This window comes from Hemitrygon akajei, chromosome 19, assembly GCF_048418815.1.
Source record: "Hemitrygon akajei chromosome 19, sHemAka1.3, whole genome shotgun sequence".
NCBI lineage: Eukaryota > Metazoa > Chordata > Chondrichthyes > Myliobatiformes > Dasyatidae > Hemitrygon > Hemitrygon akajei.
The window spans coordinates 58,619,456-58,642,519 of record NC_133142.1 but is presented as its reverse complement, the minus strand read 5'-3'; the positions used below and the strand labels follow the sequence as shown (position 1 = coordinate 58,642,519).

Sequence of the window (23,064 nt, the reverse complement as noted above, 5' to 3'; positions counted from 1 at the left end):
CACACTGAACACATTCTGACCAATGGATAGATTTGCCTTGGTTGTTGTCTAGTGCAGGTGAAATTGTAATTCGTATTGCTGACGCTGGAAAACAATTTAACTTCAATATGGTGGGAGCTTTTGACTAAGGTGACACACTCTTGCAGTGTGAGTAAAAGAGAAATTAGGGTTAGGGTTAAGTCCGATGAGAAAGGCAAATGCAATGTTAGCATTCATTTCAAGAGGACTAGAATATAAAAGCAAGGATGTAGTGTTGAAAGTTTGTAAAGCACCGATGAGGCCTCACTTGGAGTATTGTAAGCAGTTTTGTGTCCTTTATCTTAGAAACGATGTACTGAAACTGGATAAGGGTCAAAGGAGGTCTGTGAAAATGATCCCAGGATTGAATGGCTTGTCATATGAAGAGCGTTTGATGGCTTTGGGCCTATATTCACAAGAATTCAGAAGAATGAGGGGTGATCTCACTGAAACTATCGAATGGTGAAAGGCCTTGGTAGAGTTGATGTGTAGGAGATTTTTCCTATGGTAGGAGAGTCTTAAGACAAGAAGACACAGTTTCAAAATAGAGGGGCATCCATTTAGAATGGAGGTGAAGAGGTATTTCTTTAGCCAGAGTGATGAATCTGTGAAATTTGTTGCCACAGGCAGTTATGAAGGCCAAATCTATGTATATTTAAGACAGAGTTTGATAGATTCTTGATTGGACTGGGCATGAAGGGATATGAGGAGAAGGTAGGAGATTGGGCCTAAAAAGAAAATTAAATATTCCTTTAAACATTTCCCCCTTCACCCTTAATTGATGACCATGGCTTCTAGTTGTAGTGTCATCCAACTTCTGGGGATAAAGCCTGCTTGCATTTGCCATATCAAAACCCTTCTTAATTTTTTTTTGCCTCTATCAAATCTCCCCTCAATCTTTTGAGTTCTAGAAAATAAAGTCCTAACCTATTCAACCTTTCCCTATAACTTAGGTCATCAAGTCTTGTTAAATTTTCTCTGTACTCTTTCATCTTATTTACACATTTCCTGTAGGTAGGTGACCAAAACTGGACACAATACTCCAAATTAGGCCTCACCAACATCTTGTATAATTTCAATATAACATCTCATCTCTTGTACTCAATATATTGATTTATGAAGGCCAGTGTACCAAAAGCTTTCTTTATGACCCTATCTATCTGCACTGCCACTTTCAAAGAACTATGGTCCTCTATTCCCAGATCCCTCTGTTCTACTGCACTCCACAGTGCCCCATTGCTCATCATGCGAGACGTACTCTGGTGGACCTCCCAAAGTACAACACCTTACACTTCTCTGCATTAAATTCCACTTGCCATTTTCAAGATGGTCCAGATCCTGCTGTAAGCTTTCATAGTCTTAAGATAGCAAACTTTAATAGTGTGAGCTAGAAACTTCAGTTGTTACAAACTTTGAAGGTAACAGTCACTCATGTAGTGAACCTTTGTTTAATAAACCTGGTAAGTTTCATTCCAAAACAAACTGAAGCACAAGCTGAACTTTGGAAACCTGAAGAATAGAAGTAGTGACCCAAAGAATACTAAACTCTAATGTGTTGTTTTATAACTATGCTGGTACATGAAAGTATGGTGAATCTGTTAAAATATTATTCTTTTGTTTATTAGCTGCAGTTTGTGCTTTTTAGTTTGTTGTTACTTTCTGTTCAGAAGGCAGCACTGATCCAGAAACATGCCACATTTTCCATTGGGATTTCTTTCTGATGGATGAAGATGTAACACTAGCAATACGAGTTTGTTGTTCTATAAACATTGCGCAGTCGGCAGCCTTTCATTTCTACAAATACATTGTCACATTCACTCATGTTCAAAGGCAAAGACGGTTTTTGCAAGTTGTTAAGAAATATTGTTACTTCTGGAGCCTTGTGCCTTTGCTTTTACAGACGTATAGCCATGATGAAGAATCTCTTGGCTCCCTATGAACAGCGACCATGGGCACAGACCAACTGGATTCTTGTGCGACTCTGGCGGGTAGGCTTATTGCACAGAGATTTTACTTACAGTTTTAAAGCAAAATAACTCAATACAATTAAGTTTTTTTTATTTTTCCTGTTTTCAATTTGACAATCAACTTAATAAATTGGAATATTGTTGTTGGAGAGTGTTCCATTAAAAATATTTCTAAGCCTTGCCTTTTCCTCATAGCTCCCCAGTTGTTTTATAGTTATTATTAAAACTCAGACAATTACTAGATTCTGGCATGGTTCTGGAGGACTGGAAAATTGTAAATGGCACTCCACTCTTCAAAAAGGGAGAGACACAGAAGAAAGGAAATTGTAGGCCAGTTAGTCTGACTTCAGTGGTTGGGAAGATGTTTGAGTTGATTGCTAAGATGTTGGAGAATGACTCTGGGAATGAAAGGGTTACTATATAATGACCGATTGACAGCTCTGTATCTGTACTCACTGGAATTCAGAAGAACTGGGAGACCTCAGTGAAACCTGTTGTATGTTGAACGGCCTTAATAGAGTGGATGTGGAAAGGACACGGTCTCAGAATAGAGTGATGTCCATTTAGAACATGGAACATGATTCTGATTCTGATTTCTTTAATCAGAGAGTGGTGAATCTGTGTAACTCGTTGTCACAGGCAGATGTGGAGTGCAAGTTATTGAGCATATTTAAGGCAAACATTGATAGATTCTTGATTAGTCAAAGCATGGAAAGATGCAGGATGAAGGCGGGGGATTGGGACTGAGGGAAAATGGATCAGCTTTGATGAAATGGTGAAGCAGACTTGATGGGCCAAATGGCCTAATTCTGCTCTTATTTTGGTCTAATCTGGAGCTGTTGTCATATCTGCTCAATGGCTAAATTCATCGACAGTGTAAAGCTAGGGAGGTGGTGACTTCTAACAGTGGTACCCAGACATTAAATGCGGTGAGCCTCATCTGTGGACAAAGTCATGCATAATTGTTTCAAGAGGGATCTGGAGTTTGGCATTATCTTGCAACTGTCACAATGATACTCAGTGATAAGGAAAGAAGATCAGATGTTAGGGTAGATTAACTGGTCAATATTGAACTCCGAGTAAGGTATTCTGTTCTCGGACTGCAGCACCACCATTGTGGTACTGCCTTACTCAGAGTATTGTCTGCATTTTCCATTATCATGGTACAATAAATGTTGCAGCTTTTGAAAAAATATAGAAGAATGCATGCATAATGAGGCGGGCATGAAGGATTTTGAAGTATGAGAAATAACTGTAAATGGAGCATATTCTCTCGAGAAAGGCAAAGACTTGAATGGTATTGGTTTTGCTGCAGTTAGAATCCTAAATAGACCAGATGATAAGGATCATAAAAAACTGTTTCACCTTGATGTTAAGGACATAGCCTGTGTTGGAAATAAAGGCAGAAAGGTAAATTCAGAACTGATCTGTAAGAGCATAATTTATTCAGTGAGTGAGTAAGCAAAAGGAGAGGCTCCTAAATAAGATGATGGAAGAAGTCAGTATTGATCCATTCAAAACCGGGTTTGATTTCTATCAGGCAATGACATTGAATGTGCAGATGTCATTCCCAAGACTTTTGGAAAATTCTGAGTTGAGTTTCCAGACAAAATAATCTGGATATTGTTGATATTGCAATTCACTGTGTCCGTTGTTTATTTCAATCATGTTACATGGAAATAATTTCATCTCTTGGAATTCATGTGGTCATTGTAGGGAACTTGAGAGGAACGGATTATTTGCATGAGTTACTGTTGCATCACCTCCAGTTTTGCCATTAGACATTGACAGAGTTTGACTGCCATGATTAGTCAGCATAACTCTTCTGTATAATTTAATCAGGATGGTAGGATATATGATTGTTTCTTTATATTCCAGCTGAACACCCACCCATGTGAAACTATTCAAATTTCCCAACAAAGTTTCATCCAGTGCAGTCTTGATAGCAGGGCTTTGACCCAAAATGTTGACATCTCCTGTCCCTCTACAGGTGCTGTTCGATGTAATGAGTTCCTCCAGTAGATTGCTTGTTGCTCCAGATTCCAGCATCTGCAGTCTCTTGTTTGTATTCATTGTTCCTGGCGTTGGCCTGAATGTGACTCTTAGGGACTCCCATGGGAGGTATTCAGTGTTGACTGGTCTCATTCTTATTTTGGTTACATGGTAATGGGTGAAAAACAACAGTTGGTGCTTCTGATTCCACCTGACCTGACTTCAGTCCCAATCTCAGGTTATCCATCAGTGGAGTTGCATATTCTACATTTCACAGAGAGAAGCAGTATGGAAATAGACTTGCAGTCATGTTGACCGTCAGTCATCTATTTATACAATCCCTATATTAACCTATTTTATTCTTATCAAATCCTTGCAGATTCCTATTTACTAGTGATGATTACAATGGGTAATTAACTTACCAAGCATCACATCTTTGGGAATTATTTGTTTATTTAGCGACGCAGCATAGTAACAGGCCTTTCCAGCCCAACAACCCTCCGCCGCCCAATTAACCTATATTACTAACCCATGCATCTTTGGAATGTGGGAGAAACCAGATCACCCAGAGGAAACTCGGTAGTCATGAGTGAATGTACAAACTCCTTACAGATAGTGCCAAAAATGATCCTTGATTGCTGGCACTGTAACAGCATTACACTATGTGAGAAGAGTGCATACATTCATAGAGAGAATGTGCAAACTGTATGCAGACAGCACACCAAAGTTGTATTGAACTCAGGAGTCTGGCAGAATCTCCACTAGCTGCACCTCTGTATTTCTCTTCCAGTTGGTCCAGTTTCCTTCCAATATACAAAGACCACTATAATTTACACCATAATGTAGATATAAAGCAAAAGAATCAAAGGGGAGTTGATGGGTATGTGTGAGAAAGAATAAACTGTGGGTATGGTACTGAGCTGGTTTGTCTGTTAAGAGCCAGAATGAACCTGATAAGCTGAATAGCCTCCTCATTTACTGTCACAGTGGATGAACAGAGAACCAGAAATTTGAAAAAATTCATTTTGGAGGATATTTGCAAAATAGTGAGCATCCCATCTTGTAGAGAATTGAACGTGGTACATTACAGCACAGGAACAGGCCCTTCGTCCCTCAATGTCCCTGCAGAGCGCCATCCCGATTTAAACTAAATTGCTCTGCCTACACACAATCCATGTCCCTCCATTTTTTTGCATATTCATGTTTCTGTGTAAAAGCCTCTTAAATATCACTATAATATGTGCTTCCACCGCTCCCCAAGGCAGCTCATTGTAGGCATTTATCAACCTGTTGCAAACAAGAAACAACTCGCCTTGTAGATTTTCCTTAAGCTGTCCCCTCTCAACTTAAATGCATGACTTTCTAGTGTTTGACATTTCTACCCTGGGAAAGAAGGATTTGAATTGTTTACGCTATCTATACCTTTTTAAAACTGATATCAAGTCTCCTCTCAGTCTCTGCTCCAGAGAAAACAACCCAAATTCATCTAATCTGTTGCTGTGCTTGACCCTCTAATCCAGGCAGCATCCTAGTACACCCCTTCTGTACCCTTTCCAAATGTTCCTCATCCTTCCTGTAATGAGGTGACCAGAATTGCACACAATATACTGTGTGGCATAACCAAAGTTTTATATACAGTGGCATGCAAAAGTTTGGGCACCCCGGTCAAAATTTCTGTTACTGTGAATAACTAACCGAGTAAAAGCTGACCTGATTTCCAAAAGGCTTAAAGTTAAAGATGACACATTTCTTTAATATTTTAAGTAAGATTACTTTTTTATTTCCATCCTTTACAGTTTCAAAATAACAAAAAAGGAAAAGGGCCCGAAGCAAAAGTTTGGCCAAACCTGCATGGTCAGTCCTTAATAACACCCCTTTGGCAAGTATCACAGCTTGTAAACTCTTTCTGTAGCCGGCTAAGTCTTTCAATTCTTCTTTGTGGGATTTTCGCCCATTCTTCCTTGTAAAAGGCTTCTAGTTCTGTGAGATTCTTGGGCCATCTTGCATGCACTGCTCTTTTGAGGTCTATCCACAGATTTTCGATGATGTTTAGGTCAGGGGACTGTGAGGTCCATGGCAAAACCTTCAGCTTGCGCCTCTTGAGGTAGTCCATTGTGGATTTAGAGGTGTGTTTAGGATTATTATCCTGTTGTAGAAGTTATCCTCTTTTCATCTTCAGCTTTTTTATAGACAGTGTGACGTTTGCTTCCAGAATTTGCTGGTATTTAATTGAATTCATTCTTCCCTCTACCAGTGAAATGTTCCCCATGCCACTGGCTGCAACACAAGCCCAAAGCATGATTGATCCACCCCCATGCTTAACAGTTGGAGAGCTGTTCTTGGCAACCAGAAAGTTCTATTTTAACTTCATCAGTCTACAGGACTTGTTTCCAAAATGCATCAGGCTTGTTTAGATGTTCCTTTGCAAACTTCTGACGCTGAATTTTTCAGTGAGGACGCAGGAAAGGTTTTCTTCTGATGACTCTTCCATGAAGGTCACATTTGTGCAGGTGTCGCTGCACTGTAGAACAGTGCACCACCACTCCAGAGTCTGCTAAATCTTCCTGAAGGTCTTTTGCAGTCAAACGGGGGTTTTGATTTGCCTTTCTAGCAATCCTACGAGTAGTTCTTTCGGAAAGTTTTCTTGGTCTTCCAGACCTCAACTTGACCTCCACCATTCCTGTTAACTGCCATTTCTTAATTACATTACAAACTTAGGAAATGGCTACTTGAAACTGCTTTGCTATCTTCTTATAGCCTTCTCCTGCTTTGTGGGCATCATTTATTTTAATTTTAGAGTGCTAGGCAGCTGCTTAGAGGAGCCCATGGCTGCTGATTGTTGGGACAAGGTTTGAGGAGTCGGTATTTATAAAGCTTTGAAATTTGCATCACCTGGCCTTTCCTAATGATGACTGTGAACAAGCCATAGCCTTTACAAGCTAATTAAGATCTGAGACCTTGGTAAAAATTATCTGAGAGCTCAAATCACTTGGGGTGCCCAAACCTTTGCATGGTGCTCCTTTCCTTTTTACACTCTAAAATTGTATGAAACAAAAATAATACACTAATCTTGCTTAAAATGTTGAAAAGAATGTTTCATTTTTAACTCTTACTTTTGGAGATCAGTTCATCTTCTACTCACTTAGCTATTCACAGTAACAGAAATTTTGACCAGGGGTGCCCAAACTTTTGCATGCCACTGTAGCTGTAACATGACTTCATTACTCTTATGCCCTAACCAATGAAGGCAAATATGGCTTATTTATCCCTCTGTTATTTGCTGGGTGTGACCACTTTCTGTAAGCTACATATTTGGACTCCAAGATCTCTCAGTACAGCAGTGTGTTTTTAAAGTATTGTCACTATCCGTGTACTCTCCCCTTACATATGGCCTCTCACAGTGCAACACCTGCTTGGATTAATTTTCACCTGCACTTTCTCCACCCATATTTGTCTCTGATCTATAATCCACTATTTTCTTTGACAACCTTTAAGCCTCTTATTTGAAATTGTAAACTTTTCTATTTTATTTTGCGGATTTGAGATTCAATGATGTGATGTCATTTTCATTGAAGCTGAGCATCTTTGGATGTCCTATATATAGTGCTTATTTAGTTCAGACTTATTTAGCTAAACACTGCATGAAAGATGTAAGTAAATACAAATGAACATAGTCATTTTTTTATCCTTGAGATGTACCAAAGTGCTTTATAGCCAATTAGTTATATTAGGGGAACAGATAGGTGTAAATTTATACACAAAATCCAATGTATACCAAAATTGTTGGTTGTGGTTTAAAGGATAGTTATGACATAGTGTTTTTAGGATGTCGTCAGGTACTTTGCAGTGAATAAATATGGCATGAGTTTTATTTGGAGATTAATTTATTTTATTAATGTTAGTACAGAGGTAAAAGTTGGTTAGCATATCTGAGAACTTCCCCATCCCCTCAGGTTTGGAATTGTTTCTGTCTATCTGAGAGGATGATTTCTAATTTACTTACTAATTGATAGCTCATAATTGATCATCTGGCAAACAAGGGCACTGACTCAGTGACTCACTAAAAGTGACCATATTGCCATTAAAATAATCCTGGTTGTTTAGTTAACAACTGTATTTACTGCTCTGGTTTTCGTATGATGTGGTCCAGAGATGTGAAATTATAACCTCTTCACAGCTTTTGACAAGATGTTAAGTAGGAGGGTTACTCCTGTTATTTTGTGGTGTCTTCTTGTGGATACTTTTGCATAGTTAGTGATCTCCAGCTCCTTTCAACCTCACATGAGTGCATTTAGGAAATTTGCCTCTAATGCTGGAGGTATTTGTCAAATCAGTGTAGGAAGAAGTGGGACACTTCAAGACAGTAATTTTTCAAATGGTCATCAATGTGAATCATTCTGTTTTTATTCTTTCCATATTTTCTGTCTGACAGTGTTTCCTCAGTCTTCTGCTTTAATTTTACATTTTTAGAATTTGCAGTTTTTGCTTTTGCAAGCATATAAGTGCAGAAGACCATGGCATGTAGGGAGGGAGAGTGTGTACTACGCTTCAAAAGCACAAATTCTCCAGATTCCATTTCTTTCTCAGTATTTTGACTGTGAAAATCTTAGAGGATAGTGGATTACTTGTGGTGAAAATCAAAATAATGGCTTCCCTTCGGCCCTTTATTCCAAAACTTTCATGCACATTCACCTTCAGAAATAATATTTCTAAAGCAGAAATATAAACTTTATTGTTTCATTAAAAAATGGAAACTTGAGCTATACAGTTGCAAGAAAAAGTTTGTGAACCCTTTGCAATTACCTGGTTTTCTGCATTAATTACTCAGAAAATGTGGTTGAATCTTCATCTAAGTCACAATAATGGGCAAACACAATCTGCCTAAACTAATAACACAAATAATTGTACTTCTTTTCATCAATACAGCATCAGTATAGCATCTAAACAATTACAGGCTAGATTGAGAAAAATAGTAGGGATCCATGCGCAATCCTGATTTGATGGAGGCAGATGTGAGAGCGTGGAGGAACATCTGGAGAAACTTCTGAAATGCCCGCTTCGCTGCTGCTGCTACTGTGCGGTCCGGAATCTTCGGAGAAGGCCTCTGAGACCTCGGTTTTGCTTGTTTCGGCAGCCGGGACGAGGTCGAAGGCGCTCAGCAGAGGATGGCGCTCGGGAGGCTGTATCGGAGGGGCTGGTCGGAGGTTCGAAGTTTTCGGATGTAGAGCAGTAGATGTAGTGTATATGTATTTAAGCAAGGCATTTGATAAGGTACCCCATGCAAGGCGTATTGAGATAATAAAGAGGCATGGGATCCAAGGGGACATTGCTTTGTGGATCTAGAACTGGCTTGCCCAAAGAAGGCAAAGAGTGGTTGTAAATGGGTCATATTCTGTATGGAGGCTGGTCACCAGTGGAGTGCCTCAGGGATCTGTTCTGGGATCCTTACTCTTCGTGATTTTTATAAATGACCTGGATGAAGAAGTGGAGGGATGGGCTAGTAAGTTTGCTGATGACACAAAGGTTGGAGGTGTTGTGGATAGTGTGGAGGGCTGTCAGAGGTTACAATGGGACATTGATAGGATGCAAAACTGGGCTGAGAAGTGGCATATGGAGTTCAACCCAGATAAGTGTGAAGTGGCTCATTTTGGTAGGAAAAATATGATGGCAGAATTTAGTATTAATGGTAAAGACTCTTGGCAGTGTGGAGGATCAGAGGGATCTTGGGGTCCGAGTCCATAGGACACTCAAAGCAGCTGTGCAGGTTGACTCTGTAGTTAAGAAGGCGTACGATGTATTGGCCTTCATCAATTGTGGAACTGAATTTAGGGGCCGAGAGGTAATGTTGCAACTATATCAGACCCTGGTCAGACCCCACTTGGAGTACTGTGCTCAGTTCTGGTCACCTCACTACAGGAAGGATGTGGAAGCCATAAAAAGGGTGTAGAGGAGATTTACAAGGAATTTGCCTGGATTGGGGAGCGTGCCTCAAGGGAATAGGTTGAGTGAACTCGGCCTTTTCTCCTTGGAGTGACAGAGGATGAGAGGTGACCTGATAGAGGTGAGATAAGATGATGAGAGTCTTTGATCGTGTGGATAGTCAGAGGCTTTTTCCCAGGGCTGAAATGGTTGCTACAAGAGGACACAGGTTTAAGGTGCTGGGGAGTAGGTACAGAGGAGATGTCAGGGGTAAGTTTTTTACTCAGAGAGTGGTGAGTGTGTGGAATGGGCTGCCGGCAACGGTGGTGGAGGCAGATATGATAGGTCTTTTAAGAGACTTTTGGATAGGTACATGGAGCTTAGAAAAATAGAGGGCTATGGGTAAGCCTTGTAATTTCTAAGGTAAGGACATGTTCTGCACAACTTTGTGGGCCGAAGGGCTTGTATTGTGCTGTGGGTTTTCTATGTTTGTTTCAACAAATTAATAACTACGAAGAATTTGAAGGTATCAGCAATCTTCTTGAAGGTTACAATGAAAATGAAGATTTGGAGGATGCAATGTTGAAAATGTTGCTTGAAGACAGTCCATTATTTGCACTAGGTGGCTGAACCAAATTTGTTTATTTGCAGTCAATCAAAAGAACACAGCAGTGTCTTGGTTGTCTGTTGTACCTGATAATGACAGTGAAACCTGTATGGGAGAGTTTTTAAGTAAAAAAGCTATTGCACTAATACAGTTTCACTCTCTCCACCTCGGAACTCCAGGTCCAGTGGTATAAGCAGTCACAAACTGAAATCTTCCTTGGTTGCAGTGGATAACCATGGCTTCTTCTGTGCCATACCATACCCTTTGTTGCAGAACTGCCTTCTTAGCTGTAAAATCTCACTTATCTGTCCAGTCTGCCAGAGCTGACTTCACGTGTTAGGACAGGCCTGTCTGTATTTCACTAGGGTACGAGACCCGTCAGCTACCCTCACCTGCTTTATCCTAAGTGTCGGAAGTGGTGAAACAGGGTGCTGTCATATGTAAGCAGGTACTTGGGGCCACAAGTGAGAGCTGAGTGTCTCCAAAGGTAAAGCACTGATGGCATTCAAATTGGAGATCAATAGATGGTTGCAGAAAGAATTAACTGAAATGTAAATTGTACAGTGATACGTGCTTTTTAAGGATTGAAGCAGGCTCAAGGAGCCAAATAGTTCCTTCCTCTTCCCAGTTGTTAAGTTCTAGTTGATACAGGAATGTTAAAATGTGTGTTTTATAATTTGGAATATTGTTTGATTACTGATTAATTTACCACATGCTCATTTAATTGGAATATGCTTTTGAAATTTAAAAACTACTTCTGCACACATCTGTCCCTGATAGTTATAAACAAATTCTACTGCATTGTTTAACAAAATTGTTACTACTGTACTTTGAATTCTTGTTAATAATTTCAAGCAGTTTCCATTTCTTGAATTTTAATGTAACTAAATTGTCCTGTTTTGTTGATTTTGAAGTAATTTTAAAATTGAAGTTAATTGTTTGTAAGTTGATGCACACTCGAGGTGATGGCAGTGAGCTGGAGAAGATGGATAGGTGGTGAGTTGTCTGGTCTGTTTATTGTCCTGTCATTCATTCCCACTCTCGTTTTTGGTTTTTTAGAGTTGCCATTGCCTTTTTAAAGTATGAGTTCCTAGCTGACCTATTCACATTTTAAAAGGGGCGATCTTACATTTAGATTTAGGGTTTTTAGGTCTAATAATAAATTTGCTTACATATTTGTGTCATTTATTTGATTATTAGTACTGGCACTTAGGTGGCTAAAGGTATTTTATAATGTAATCATTTTCTACCAGGCTAATCTCTCAAGCAGGATAAGGCATGAGTGCATGCCTCATTCAGATCCTGTCAGGTGATATCATATCCCATACTGCTAACGTAGGTGAGTGATAGAATTCACATCAGTATTCCCACTCTGGAGCACGTAACCTGTGTCCCGATAAAGGGTCTTGGCTTAAAATATCAACTGTTAGTTCTCCTCCACAGATGCTGCCTGACCTGCTGAGTTTCTCAAGCATTTTGTGTGTTGCTGTCATCTGCAGAATTCCTTGTGTTTGCCCAGCTGTTGTCAACCTTCTTTAATATTTAGTAATTTTTCTTTGACTTTCTTTGCAATATAATTTGTAGCCAACACGAAGGTAGGTTGATGTTAACAAGACTGACATTTTGTTTGTTTGAGCAACATGTCAGTTTCTGAATCAAGGAAGCATGGACTATTCCCATGCAAAACAGAGTATTTAGAGGTTAACTGGCCATGAACTGAGATGACTTTGATCGTCTGGAGGGATCGAAACATTGAGCCAGCCTGCAAAGAAGCAGATTAGTTGTCATGTTTAATGAAGCAGTGGCTAACTGCAAAATCTCATTCACCCCTACAGACGATTGCTGTGAATTTGGAGCCTTATTGTAGTCATCAGTTTAAATACCTGAGTAAGAAAGCTAAAAGTAGATTTATTATCAAAGTATATAAATGTCACCATACACCAGATTTGTTTTGTTGCAGACATTTACAGGAAAATGAAGAAATACAATAGAATTGAACAAAAACTAGATAACAAAGAGTGCCAGCCATCCAATGTGCAAAAGAAGACAAATCATACAAATAATAAAGTAAATAAATAATACTAAGAATCAGAATTGCAGAGTTCTTGGAAGTGAGTCTGTAGATTGTGAAATCAGTTCAGAGTTGTGGTGAGTGAAGTTATCCTCGCTTGTTCAGGAGCTTGATGGTTGTGGAGTAATAACTGAAGCTGGAAGCGATGTGGTGTTCATGACTAATGATGTGAAACAAATGCTTAGGGGCTTTGGTTTGATGTAATTATCTGTTCATTTCTAGGGATGTGGGTTTGGATACAGATACACACGGCTCCCTCACTTGTTGAAAAGCAAACCAGAAGATGCCAACATGCCAAGCCTGCAGAGTGAGTATAAGCCAAACTGTAACTTCACTGGCAACTTATTCTGTGACTGTTTTATCTGTTAACACTGTCTCCAGCCAGCAGTTTCCCTATTTTTCTTTTACATACAAATGAAGTGAAGCAAAATTACTTCCCTTACTCTACTTTTAAAAAAATGGTTTTCTCTGAGTTTAAAGTCGTCCTTTAGTCCACCATACTCTCAGTAGTCTTACTAGTTTGTAGTTGCATTTCTTTACATGAGTGTGCTTAACTGCAGCAAGGTAACTTTAAAACCATGGCTATTATTAAGCTAGCTAGTAGTGGAAATTTCTTACATATATTGTTTTTTTTTGTTCTGGGGACAGAATAAATGGATGAATTGGAGCTGGTGTGAGTCAACGATGGTTGTAGAGTTTAGATAATATCTTACAAAGGAGCAGGTCAAGAGTAGGTTGGAATAATTGAATCTAGAGGTAATAAAGATTGGTTAAGGATTTCTGTGGTAGAGGAGTTTAGACAGATGTGTTTTCAGCTTGTGAATTGCGGTAGGAATAGAACATAGAACAGTAAAACACAAGAACAGATCCTTTGTTCCACTATATTTGCGCTGACCATGATGCCAATTTAAGCTGCACATGCCGCATATCCTTCATTTCCCTGACTTGCTTATGTCTAAGTGCCTCTTAAACTTCATAAGAACGTAAGATATAGGAGCAGAATTAGGCCATTTGGATCATCAAGTCTGCTCTGCCATTTCATCATGGCTGATCCAATTTTCCTCTCCACCCCAATCTCCGGCCTTCTGCCTGTATCCCTACGTGCCCTGACCAATCAAGAATCTATCAACCTTTGCCTTAAGTATACATACTGACCTAGCCTCCACAGCTGCCTGTGGCAAAGAATTCCACAGATTCACTATTCTCTGGCTAAAGAAATTCCTCATCTCCATTCTAAAAGGACACCCCTCTATTCGGAGGCTGTGTCACTGGTCTTAGACTCTCCCACCATAGGAAACATCCTCTCCACCTTCACTCTGTCATGGCCTTTCACCATTCAATAGATTTCAATGAGGTCACCCCTCATTTTTCTGAATTCTAGTGAATACAGGCCCAGAGGTATCAAATGCTCTTAATATGACAAGCCATTCAATCCTGGAATCATTTTTGTGAACCTACCTTGAACCCTCTCCAGTTTCAGCACATCCTTTCTAAGATAAGGGACCCAAAACTGCTTGCAGTGCTCCATCTGAGACCTGACCAGTGCTTTATAAAGTTTCAGCATTACAGCCTTCATTTTAGTCCTCTTGAAATCAATGCTAACATTGTACTTGCCTTCCTCACCATCGAATCTATCTGCAAATTAACATTTGAGGAATCCTGCACACGGACTCCCAACTCCCTTTGCACATCAGTTTTTTGTATTATATCTCCATTTAGAAAATAGTCAGCCATTCCATTTCTTCTCCAAAGTGCATGACCATACACTTCCCAATACTGTATTCCATCTGCCATTTCTTTGCCCGTTCTCTTAATCTGTCTAAGTCCCTCCGTAGCCTCTCTACTTCCTCAAAACTACCAGCCCCTCCACCTGTCTTCATATCGTTTGCAAACTTTGCAACAAAGCCATCAACAGGAGGAGGAGTATAGGAAACTGATACAGGACTTTGTGATATGGTGCAACTCAAACTACCTGCATCTCAATATCACCAAGACCAAGGAGATGGTGGTGGACTTTAGGATATCTAGGCCTCATATGGAGCCAGTGATCATTAATGGAGAATGTGTGGAGCAGGTTAAGACCTACAAGTATCTGGGAGTACAGTTAGACGAGAAGCTAGACTGGACTGCCAACACAGATGCCTTGTGCAGGAAGGCACAGAGTCGACTGTACTTCCTAAGAAGGTTGGCGTCATTCAATGTCTGTAGTGAGATGCTGAAGATGTTCTATAGGTCAGTTGTGGAGAGCGCCCTCTTCTTTGTGGTGGCGTGTTGGGGAGGAAGCATTAAGAAGAGGGACGCCTCACGTCTTAATAAGCTGGTAAGGAAGGCGGGCTCTGTCGTGGGCAAAGTACTGGAGAGTGTAACATCGGTAGCTGAGCGAAGGGCGCTGAGTAGGCTACAGTCAATTATGGATAACTCTGAACATCCTCTACATAGCACCATCCAGAGACAGAGAAGCAGTTTCAGCGACAGGTTACTATCGATGCAATGCTCCTCAGACAGGATGAAGAGGTCAATACTCCCCAATGCCATTAGGCTTTACAATTCTACCGCCAGGACTTAAGAACTTTTTAAAAGCTATTATTAATGCTTTTTGAGATAGTGATTTAGATGCATATCATATTTTTTACTGAGTTAAGTATTGTATGTAATTAGTTTTGCTACAACAAGTGTATGGGACATTGGAAAAAAGTTGAATTTCCCCATGGGGATGAATAAAGTATCTATCTATCTATCTATCTATCCATCTTCCAAATCATTGACATATAATGTAAAAAGGATCGGTCCCAACACAGATGCCTGTGGAACAGCATTAGTCATCGGAAGCCAACCAGAAAAGGATCCCTTTATTCCCACTCTGCCTCCTGCCAATCAGCCAATGCTATCTCCATGCTAGTATCTTTCCTGTAATACCATAGACTCTTAACTTGTTAAGCAGCCTCATGTGTGGCACCTTGTCAAAGACCTTCTGAAAATCCAAGTACATAACATCAACTGATTCTCCTTTGTCTATCCTGTTGGTTATTTTTTCAAAGAATTCCAACAGATTTGTCAGGCAAGATTTTCCCTTGAGGAAACCGTGCTGACTACAGCCTGTTTTATCATGTGCCTCCAAGTATCCTGAGACCTCATCCTTAATAATTGACTCCAACATCTTCCCAAACACTGTCAGACTAACTAGCCAATAGTTTCCTTTCTTCAGCCTCTCTTCCTTTTTGAAGAGCGAAGTGACATTTGTAATTTTCCAGTCCTTCGGAACCATGCCAGAATCTAGTGGTTGTCTGAGTTTTATTAATAACTATAAAACAACTAGTCAGCTATGAGGAATAGACAAGGCTTAGAAATATTTTAAGTGGAACCCTTCCCAACAACAGTATTCCAATTTAATAAGCATTTGAATGTTGAATAAAAAAGATTCTTGAAAGATCATTACTGATGTCTCCACAATCTCTTCAGCCACCTCTTTCAGAACACTGAGGTGTACACCATCTGGAACAGGTGGCTTATCTATCTGTAGTCCTTTCAGTTTTCCAATAACCTTCTCTCTAGTAATAGTAACTTCACACATTTCATGACCCCGACTCTTGGAACATCCACCATACTGCCAGTGTCTTTCACAGTGAAGACTAATGCAAAATATTTATTCAATCCATCTGCCATTTCCTTGTTCCCTATTACTACCTCTCCAGCATCATTTTCCGGAGGTCCAATATTCACTCTCGCCTCTCTTGTACACTTTATGTATCTGAAGAAACTTCCGGTATCCATTTTAATATTATTGGCTAGCTTACTTTCGTATTCCACCTTTCCTTCTTTATGACATTTTTAGTTGCCTTCTGTTGATTTTTAAAAGCTTCCACATTCTCTAACTTCCCAATAATTTTTGCTCTATTATATGTCCTCTCTTTAACTTTTATGTTGGCTTGATTTCTCCATCATTTCTGCTTCTCCTACTTCCAGGCATCTATTGCTGTGTAAAGAAACTTGCATCATAAATATCCTTAAAACTCCTCTCACCTTAAAGCTATGGCATTTGTACGCTGGGAGAAAGACTCTGACCAGTGGCCACTTCATTAGGTACACCTGTACACCTGCTCATATCTAATCAGCCAATCATGTAGCAGCAACTCAATGCATAAAAGAATGCAGACGTAGTCAAATTGTTATTCAGACCAAATGTCAAAATAGGGAAGAAATGTAATCTTAATGACTTTGACAGTGAGATGATTGTTGGTGCCAGACAAGGTGATTCGAGTATCTCAGAAATAGCTGATCTGTGATTTGCATGCATCACATTTTCTGGAGTTTGCAGAGAATGGTGCAAAAAACATAAAAAACATCCAGTGAGCAGCAGTTCTGTGGGTGAAATTGTCTTGTTAATGAGAGAGGTCAGAGAAAAATGGCCAGGCTGGTTCAACTGAAAAGAAGATAACAGTAACTAAAATAACCACACATTACAACCGTGGTGTGTAAAAGAGCATCTCTGAATGCACAGCACATCGAATCTTGAAGTGGGTGGGCTACAGCAGCAGAAAACCATGAGCATACACTCAGTGGCCACTTTATTAGATACAGGAGGTATCTAATAAAGTGACCACTGAATGTATATGGAGAGACGGCTTTCTGACTACATTAAACATAGAACATAGAATAGTACAGCACATTACAGGCCCTTCAGCCCACAATGTTGTGCCGACCCTCAAACCCTGCCTCCAATATAACCCCCCACCTTAAATTCCTCCATATACCTGTCTAGTAGTCTCTTAAACTTCACTAGTGTATCTGCCTCCACTACTGACTCAGGCAGTGCATTCCACGCACCAACCACTCTCTGAGTGAAAAACCTTCCTCTAATATCCCCCTTGAACTTCCCTCCCCTTACCTTAAAGCCATGTCCTCTTGTACTGAGCAGTGGTGCCCTGGGGAAGAGGTGCTGGCTGTCCACTCTGTCTATTCCTCTTAATATCTTGTACACCTCTATCATGTCTCCTCTCATCCTCCTCCTCTCCAAAGAGTAAAGCCCTAGCTCCCTTAATCTCTGATCATAATCCATACTCTCTAAACCAGGCAGCATCCTGGTAAATCTCCTTTGTACCCTTTCCAATGCTTCCACATCCTTCCTATAGTGAGGCGACCAGAACTGGACACAGTACTCCAAGTATGGCCTATCTAGAGTTTTATAGAGCTGCATCATTACCTCGCGTCTCCTAAACTCAATCCCTCGACTTATGAAAGCTAACACCCCATAAGCTTTCTTAACTACCCTATCTACCTGTGAGGCAACTTTCAGGGATCTGTGGACATGTACCCCCAGATCCCTCTGCTCCTCTACACTACCAAGTATCCTGCCATTTACTTTGTACTCTGCCTTGGAGTTTGTCCTTCCAAAGTGTACCACCTCACACTTCTCCAGATTGAACTCCATCTGCTACTTCTCAGCCCACTTCTGCATCCTATCAATGTCTCTCTGCAATCTTTGACAATCCTCTACACTATCTACAACACCACCAACCTTTGTGTCATCTGCAAACTTGCCAACCCACCCTTCTACCCCCACATCCAGGTCGTTAATAAAAATCACAAAAAGTAGAGGTCCCAGAACAGATCCTTGTGGGACACCACTAGTCACAACCCTCCAATCTGAATGTACTCTCTTCACCATGACCCTCTGCCTTCTGCAGGTAAGCCAATTCTGAATCCATCTGGCCAAACTTCCCTGGATCCCATGCCTTCTGACTTTCTGAATAAGCCTACCATGTGGAACATTGATGTGTAATTCACACAAAATATGAGCATCCATCAGTATTTTCATGAATGATCTGGAACGCCTGAACCACTATTTGAAGTTGCATGGCAGAAAATAAAATGTTGGTGGTTGTGGAGAATGATATTTTAGCTCAGAGACATTTTCAGCTTGGACTAGGTTGTAGCCGAAGTTGGGAAACTAAATATTAAGTCAACCACAGTAGAATAACAATGGAAAGTACACATACGTTTAATTTAAAATTCACAAATCTGAGCATCAGGTAAATGCCAGAGCAGCTATTGAAGGACTAGAATTTGGAGTCCGTGTTGGAGAAAAGATCGTGTGCTCATTGAAGAAATCTTTGAGTGTAGAAGACAGGGCTTGGGCAGTGATGGTTACAAATAAGTTAAATATTTTGGGCAGTGAGGGGATATCGATAGTGGAAGAGAGGAGACCAGAGAAGGCAGTGGAAATAAATTTTACTTATTTTAATGATTACCATGTTCTCTTATCAATGAATACTACTTCTGGTGAACAGACCAGCCAATATGCACACAGCAAATAACTAGGTTAACTCTTTGTTGAGATATTGATTAAAATGTGAATAGTTAATGATCTGAAGAGAAATTCCTAGCTTTTTACCTTTTAAACTAATTTTTAAACACATTTAAACTAATGTGTTTACCTTTTAAACTACCTTTTTAAACACATTTAAACTAATGTGGCAGGGGGATGGCAACAAGTGCAGAGAGACAGAGGGGTGTAAAATGAGGGGAGAAGCAAAAAGTAGTAAGGTGAAAAGTAAAAGTGGCAGGCAGGCAAATCCAGGGCAAAAAGCAAAAAGAGCCACTTTTCAACATAATTGTATAAGGGCTAAGAGTGTTGTAAAAACAAGCCTGAAGGCTTTGTGTGTCAATGCGAGGAGCATTCGTAACAAGGTGGATGAATTGAATGTGCAGATAGTTATTAATGAATATGATATAGTTGGGATCACAGAGACATGGCTCCAGGGTGACCAAGGATGGGAGCTCAACATCCAGGGATATTCAATATTCAGGAGGGATAGACAGGAAAGAAAAGGAGTTGGGGTAGCATTGCTGGTTAGAGAGGAGATTAACGCAATAGAAAGGAAGGACATTAGCCTGGAGGATTTGGAATCGATATGGGTAGAGCTGAATAATACTAAGGGGCAGAAAACACTGGTGGGAGTTGTGTACAGGCCACCTAACAGTAGTAGTGAGGTTGGGGATGGCATTAAACAGGAAATTAGAAATGCGTGCAATAAAGGAACAGTAGTTATAATGAGTGACTTCAATCTACATATAGATTGGGTGAGCCAAATTGGTAAGGGTGCTGAGGAAGAGGATTTCTTGGAATGTATGCGGGATGGTTTTCTGAACCAACGTGTCGAGGAACCAACTAGAGAGCAGGCCATTCTAGATTGGGTATTGAGCAATGAGGAAGGGTTAGTTAGCAATCTTGTCGTGCGAGGCCTCTTGGGTAAGAGTGACCATAATATGTTGTAATTCTTCATTAAGATGGAGAGTGACATAGTTAATTCAGAAACAAAGGTTCTGAACTTAAAGAAGGGTAACTTTGAAGGTATGAGACGTGAATTAGCTAAGATAGACTGGCAAATGATACTTAAAGGGTTGACGGTGGATATGCAATGGCAAGCATTTAAAGATCGCATGGATGAACTACAACAATTGTTCATCCCAGTTTGGCAAAAGAATAAACCAGGGAAGATAGTGCACCCGTGGCTGACAAGGGAAATTAGGGATAGTATCAAGTCCAAAGAAGAAACATATAAATTACCAAAAAAAAGCGGCACACCTGAGGACTGAGAGAAATTCAGAGTGCAGCAGAGGAAGACAAAGGGCTTAATTAGGAAAGGGAAAAAAGATTATGAGAGAAAGCTGGCAGGGAACATAAAAACTGACTGTAAAAGCTTTTATAGATATGTGAAAAGAAAAAGATTAAGTTTGCATACTAATCTCCTGTGTGGGACCTTGTCAAAAGCCTTTTGAAAATCTAAATATACCACACCCACTGGCTCTCCCCTAACCACTCTACTAGTTACATCTTCAAAAAATTCTATAAGATTCGTCAGACATGATTTTCCTTTCACAAATCCATGCTGACTTTGTCCGATGATTTCACCTCTTTCTTTGTGGATGACACAAAGCTGGGTGTTAGCTGTGAGGAGGATGCTAAGTGGATGCAGGGTGACTTGGATAGGTTAGGTGAGTGGGCAAATTCATGGCAGATGCAATTTAATGTGGATAAATGTGAGGTTATCCACTTTGGTTGCAAGAACAGGAAAACAGATTATTATCTGAATGGTGGCCGATTAGGAAAAGGGGATGTGTAACGAGACCTGGGTGTCATTGTACACCAGTCATTGAAGGTGGGCATGCAGGTACAGCAGGCGGTGAAAAAGGCAAATGGTATGTTGGCATTCATAGCAAAAGGATTTGAGTACAGGAGCAGGGAGGTTCTACTGCAGTTGTACAAGCCCTTGGTGAGACCGCACCTAGAGTATTGTGTGCAGTTTTGGTCCCCTAATCTGAGGAAAGACATTCTTGCCATGGAGGGAGTACAGAGAAGGTTCACCGGATTGATTCCTAGGATGGCAGGACTTTCATATGAAGAAAGACTGGATCGACTAGGCTTATACTTGCTGGAATTTAGAAGATTGAGGGGGGATCTTATTGAAACATATAAAATTCTAAAGGGATTGGACAGGCTAGATGCAGGAAGATTGTTTCCAATGTTGGGGAAGTCCAGAACGAGGGGTCACAGTTTAAGGATAAAGGGGAAGCCTTTTAGGACCGAGATGAGGAAAAACTTCTTCAAACAGAGAGTGGTGAATCTGTGGAATTCTCTGCCACAGGAAACAGTTGAGGCCGGTTCATTGGCTATATTTAAGAGGAAGTTAGATATGGCCCTTGTGGCTAAAGGGATCGGGGGTATGGAGAGAAAGCAGGTACAGGGTTTTGAGTTGGATGATCAGCCATGATCATACTGAATGGTGGTGCAGGCTCGAAGGGCCGAATGGCCTACCCCTGCACCTATTTTCTGTGTTTCTATGTTTCTACCTTTTTTATCCACTTTAATAGGCAGGTGGGAGCTTGGATGCAAGTCTCATTAGAATGACAATTCCACTGATAATGGAGCATTCCCTTGGTATCATACTGCTGTAGCAGCCAGATGGGAGAATAAAAAATGCAATCTATGTGTAATGTGTGTAGTTGGATAGTTGCTGTTTGGCACAGAGTTGGTGGGCTGTAGTGCCTGTTTCCGTTTTGTATCTCTGTAATGTAATCATGGCCCTGAACTCACTTCAAAATCTGGTATATTTTCCATAGATGTTGGCCTGCTGAGTTCCTCCAGCATTTCATTGCTTGAATTTACAGCATCTGCAGATTTTCTCTTGTTTCTGGTATATTGTGAGTTGAATGAACTCCAGGAAAATATGATGCAGGGTCTGCGTTCTTCTAGCAGTTGTTTTCTTTTTGTACTTGATTACAGCATCTGCATCTCTTATGTCTCCACCAAATATTGACTTGCTGTCTGTTAACCAATGGTTTCCCACTTGTGCTTAGTATATGGCCACTCATGTCCAATCCCAGAAGCATTGACAGAATGTGACCTGAGTTTTACCTCTTGTATACTTTTTTTTGTTTTTTTATGATCTATTACTGTCACATGTACCAAGATACAGTGAATTGCTTGTCTTGCATATTGTTTATGTCTGCACATGATAACTGCTTAATGTTACTGAGTCTGGTTAAGGAACATAAGTACACCACAATCAACAGGGCAATTAGTGGTATTAAGAAAATTACTGTGGGTTTATTGGGAAAATCTTTTCTCCATTTTCATAAACAGCTCTCAGATCTGAATTTGAGTTTTTTGTTCCTAGGAGGCCTTGGATTTTAATGTTTCTAAAATTACAGCCTGGACAAAGTACCTTCAGGCATATAGATTGTTAGTCCAAAGTCAAGCTAGGCAAGGTACTATAGAAAATAGTTAGAGCATAGAATATTACAGCATAGTACAGGCCCTTTGGCCCATGATGTGCCTACCTCTTAACCTACTTCCAAATCAAACTCACCTTTCCATTCTACATAACCTGCCATTTTTCTGTCATCTTTGTGCCTGGGTCTTTTAAATGCCCCAATGTATCTGCCTTTACCACCACCCCATGTCAGAGCAGTCCACACACCCACCACTCTCTTTAAAACTTACATCTGACATTTCCCTAAACCTTCCTCCTATCACCTTAAAATTATGCTCCCTTGTATTAGTCATTTTCACCCTTGGAAAAAGTATCTTGTCTATCCATTTGATATATGCCTTTTTATCATCTTATACACCTCTATCAAGTTACCTCTCATTCTCCTTTGCTCCAAAGAGAAAAGCTCTAGCTTGTTCAACCTATCCCCTAAAGCATACTCTCCAATCCAGGCAGCATCCTGGTAAATCTCCTCTGCACGCTCTAAAGCTTCCACATCCTTCCTATAATACCACAGTGAACATGTGGTATGTTAGACAAAATAGTGGAGAGGAAAATACAGGGTTGTTCATTCAGTATTCCCCATACTGTTGTGATGCCTCGGGTATCATGTCTCACAGATTCCCTGCTCACTGGGTCATGTAAAGGTTGACTCAGTGACCTTGTTGATTGTTAGTGCAGACTCAGTACCCCATTCAATGAAACATTTTTGATTTCTTG

At 40.3% G+C, this 23,064-nt stretch overlaps 1 protein-coding gene across 1 annotated transcript in view; it reads left to right on the top strand.

Annotated features, from left to right (window-relative positions):
- The window catches only part of rnf123 (ring finger protein 123), a 435,502-nt gene that overhangs the window by 214,093 nt on the left and 198,345 nt on the right, over positions 1 to 23,064 (top strand). The window contains exons 30-31 of the mRNA XM_073072589.1: positions 1,919 to 2,006; positions 12,797 to 12,881. Coding sequence (XP_072928690.1) covers positions 1,919 to 2,006; positions 12,797 to 12,881 — 173 coding nt within the window. The remainder of the gene's footprint in view (positions 1 to 1,918; positions 2,007 to 12,796; positions 12,882 to 23,064) is intronic.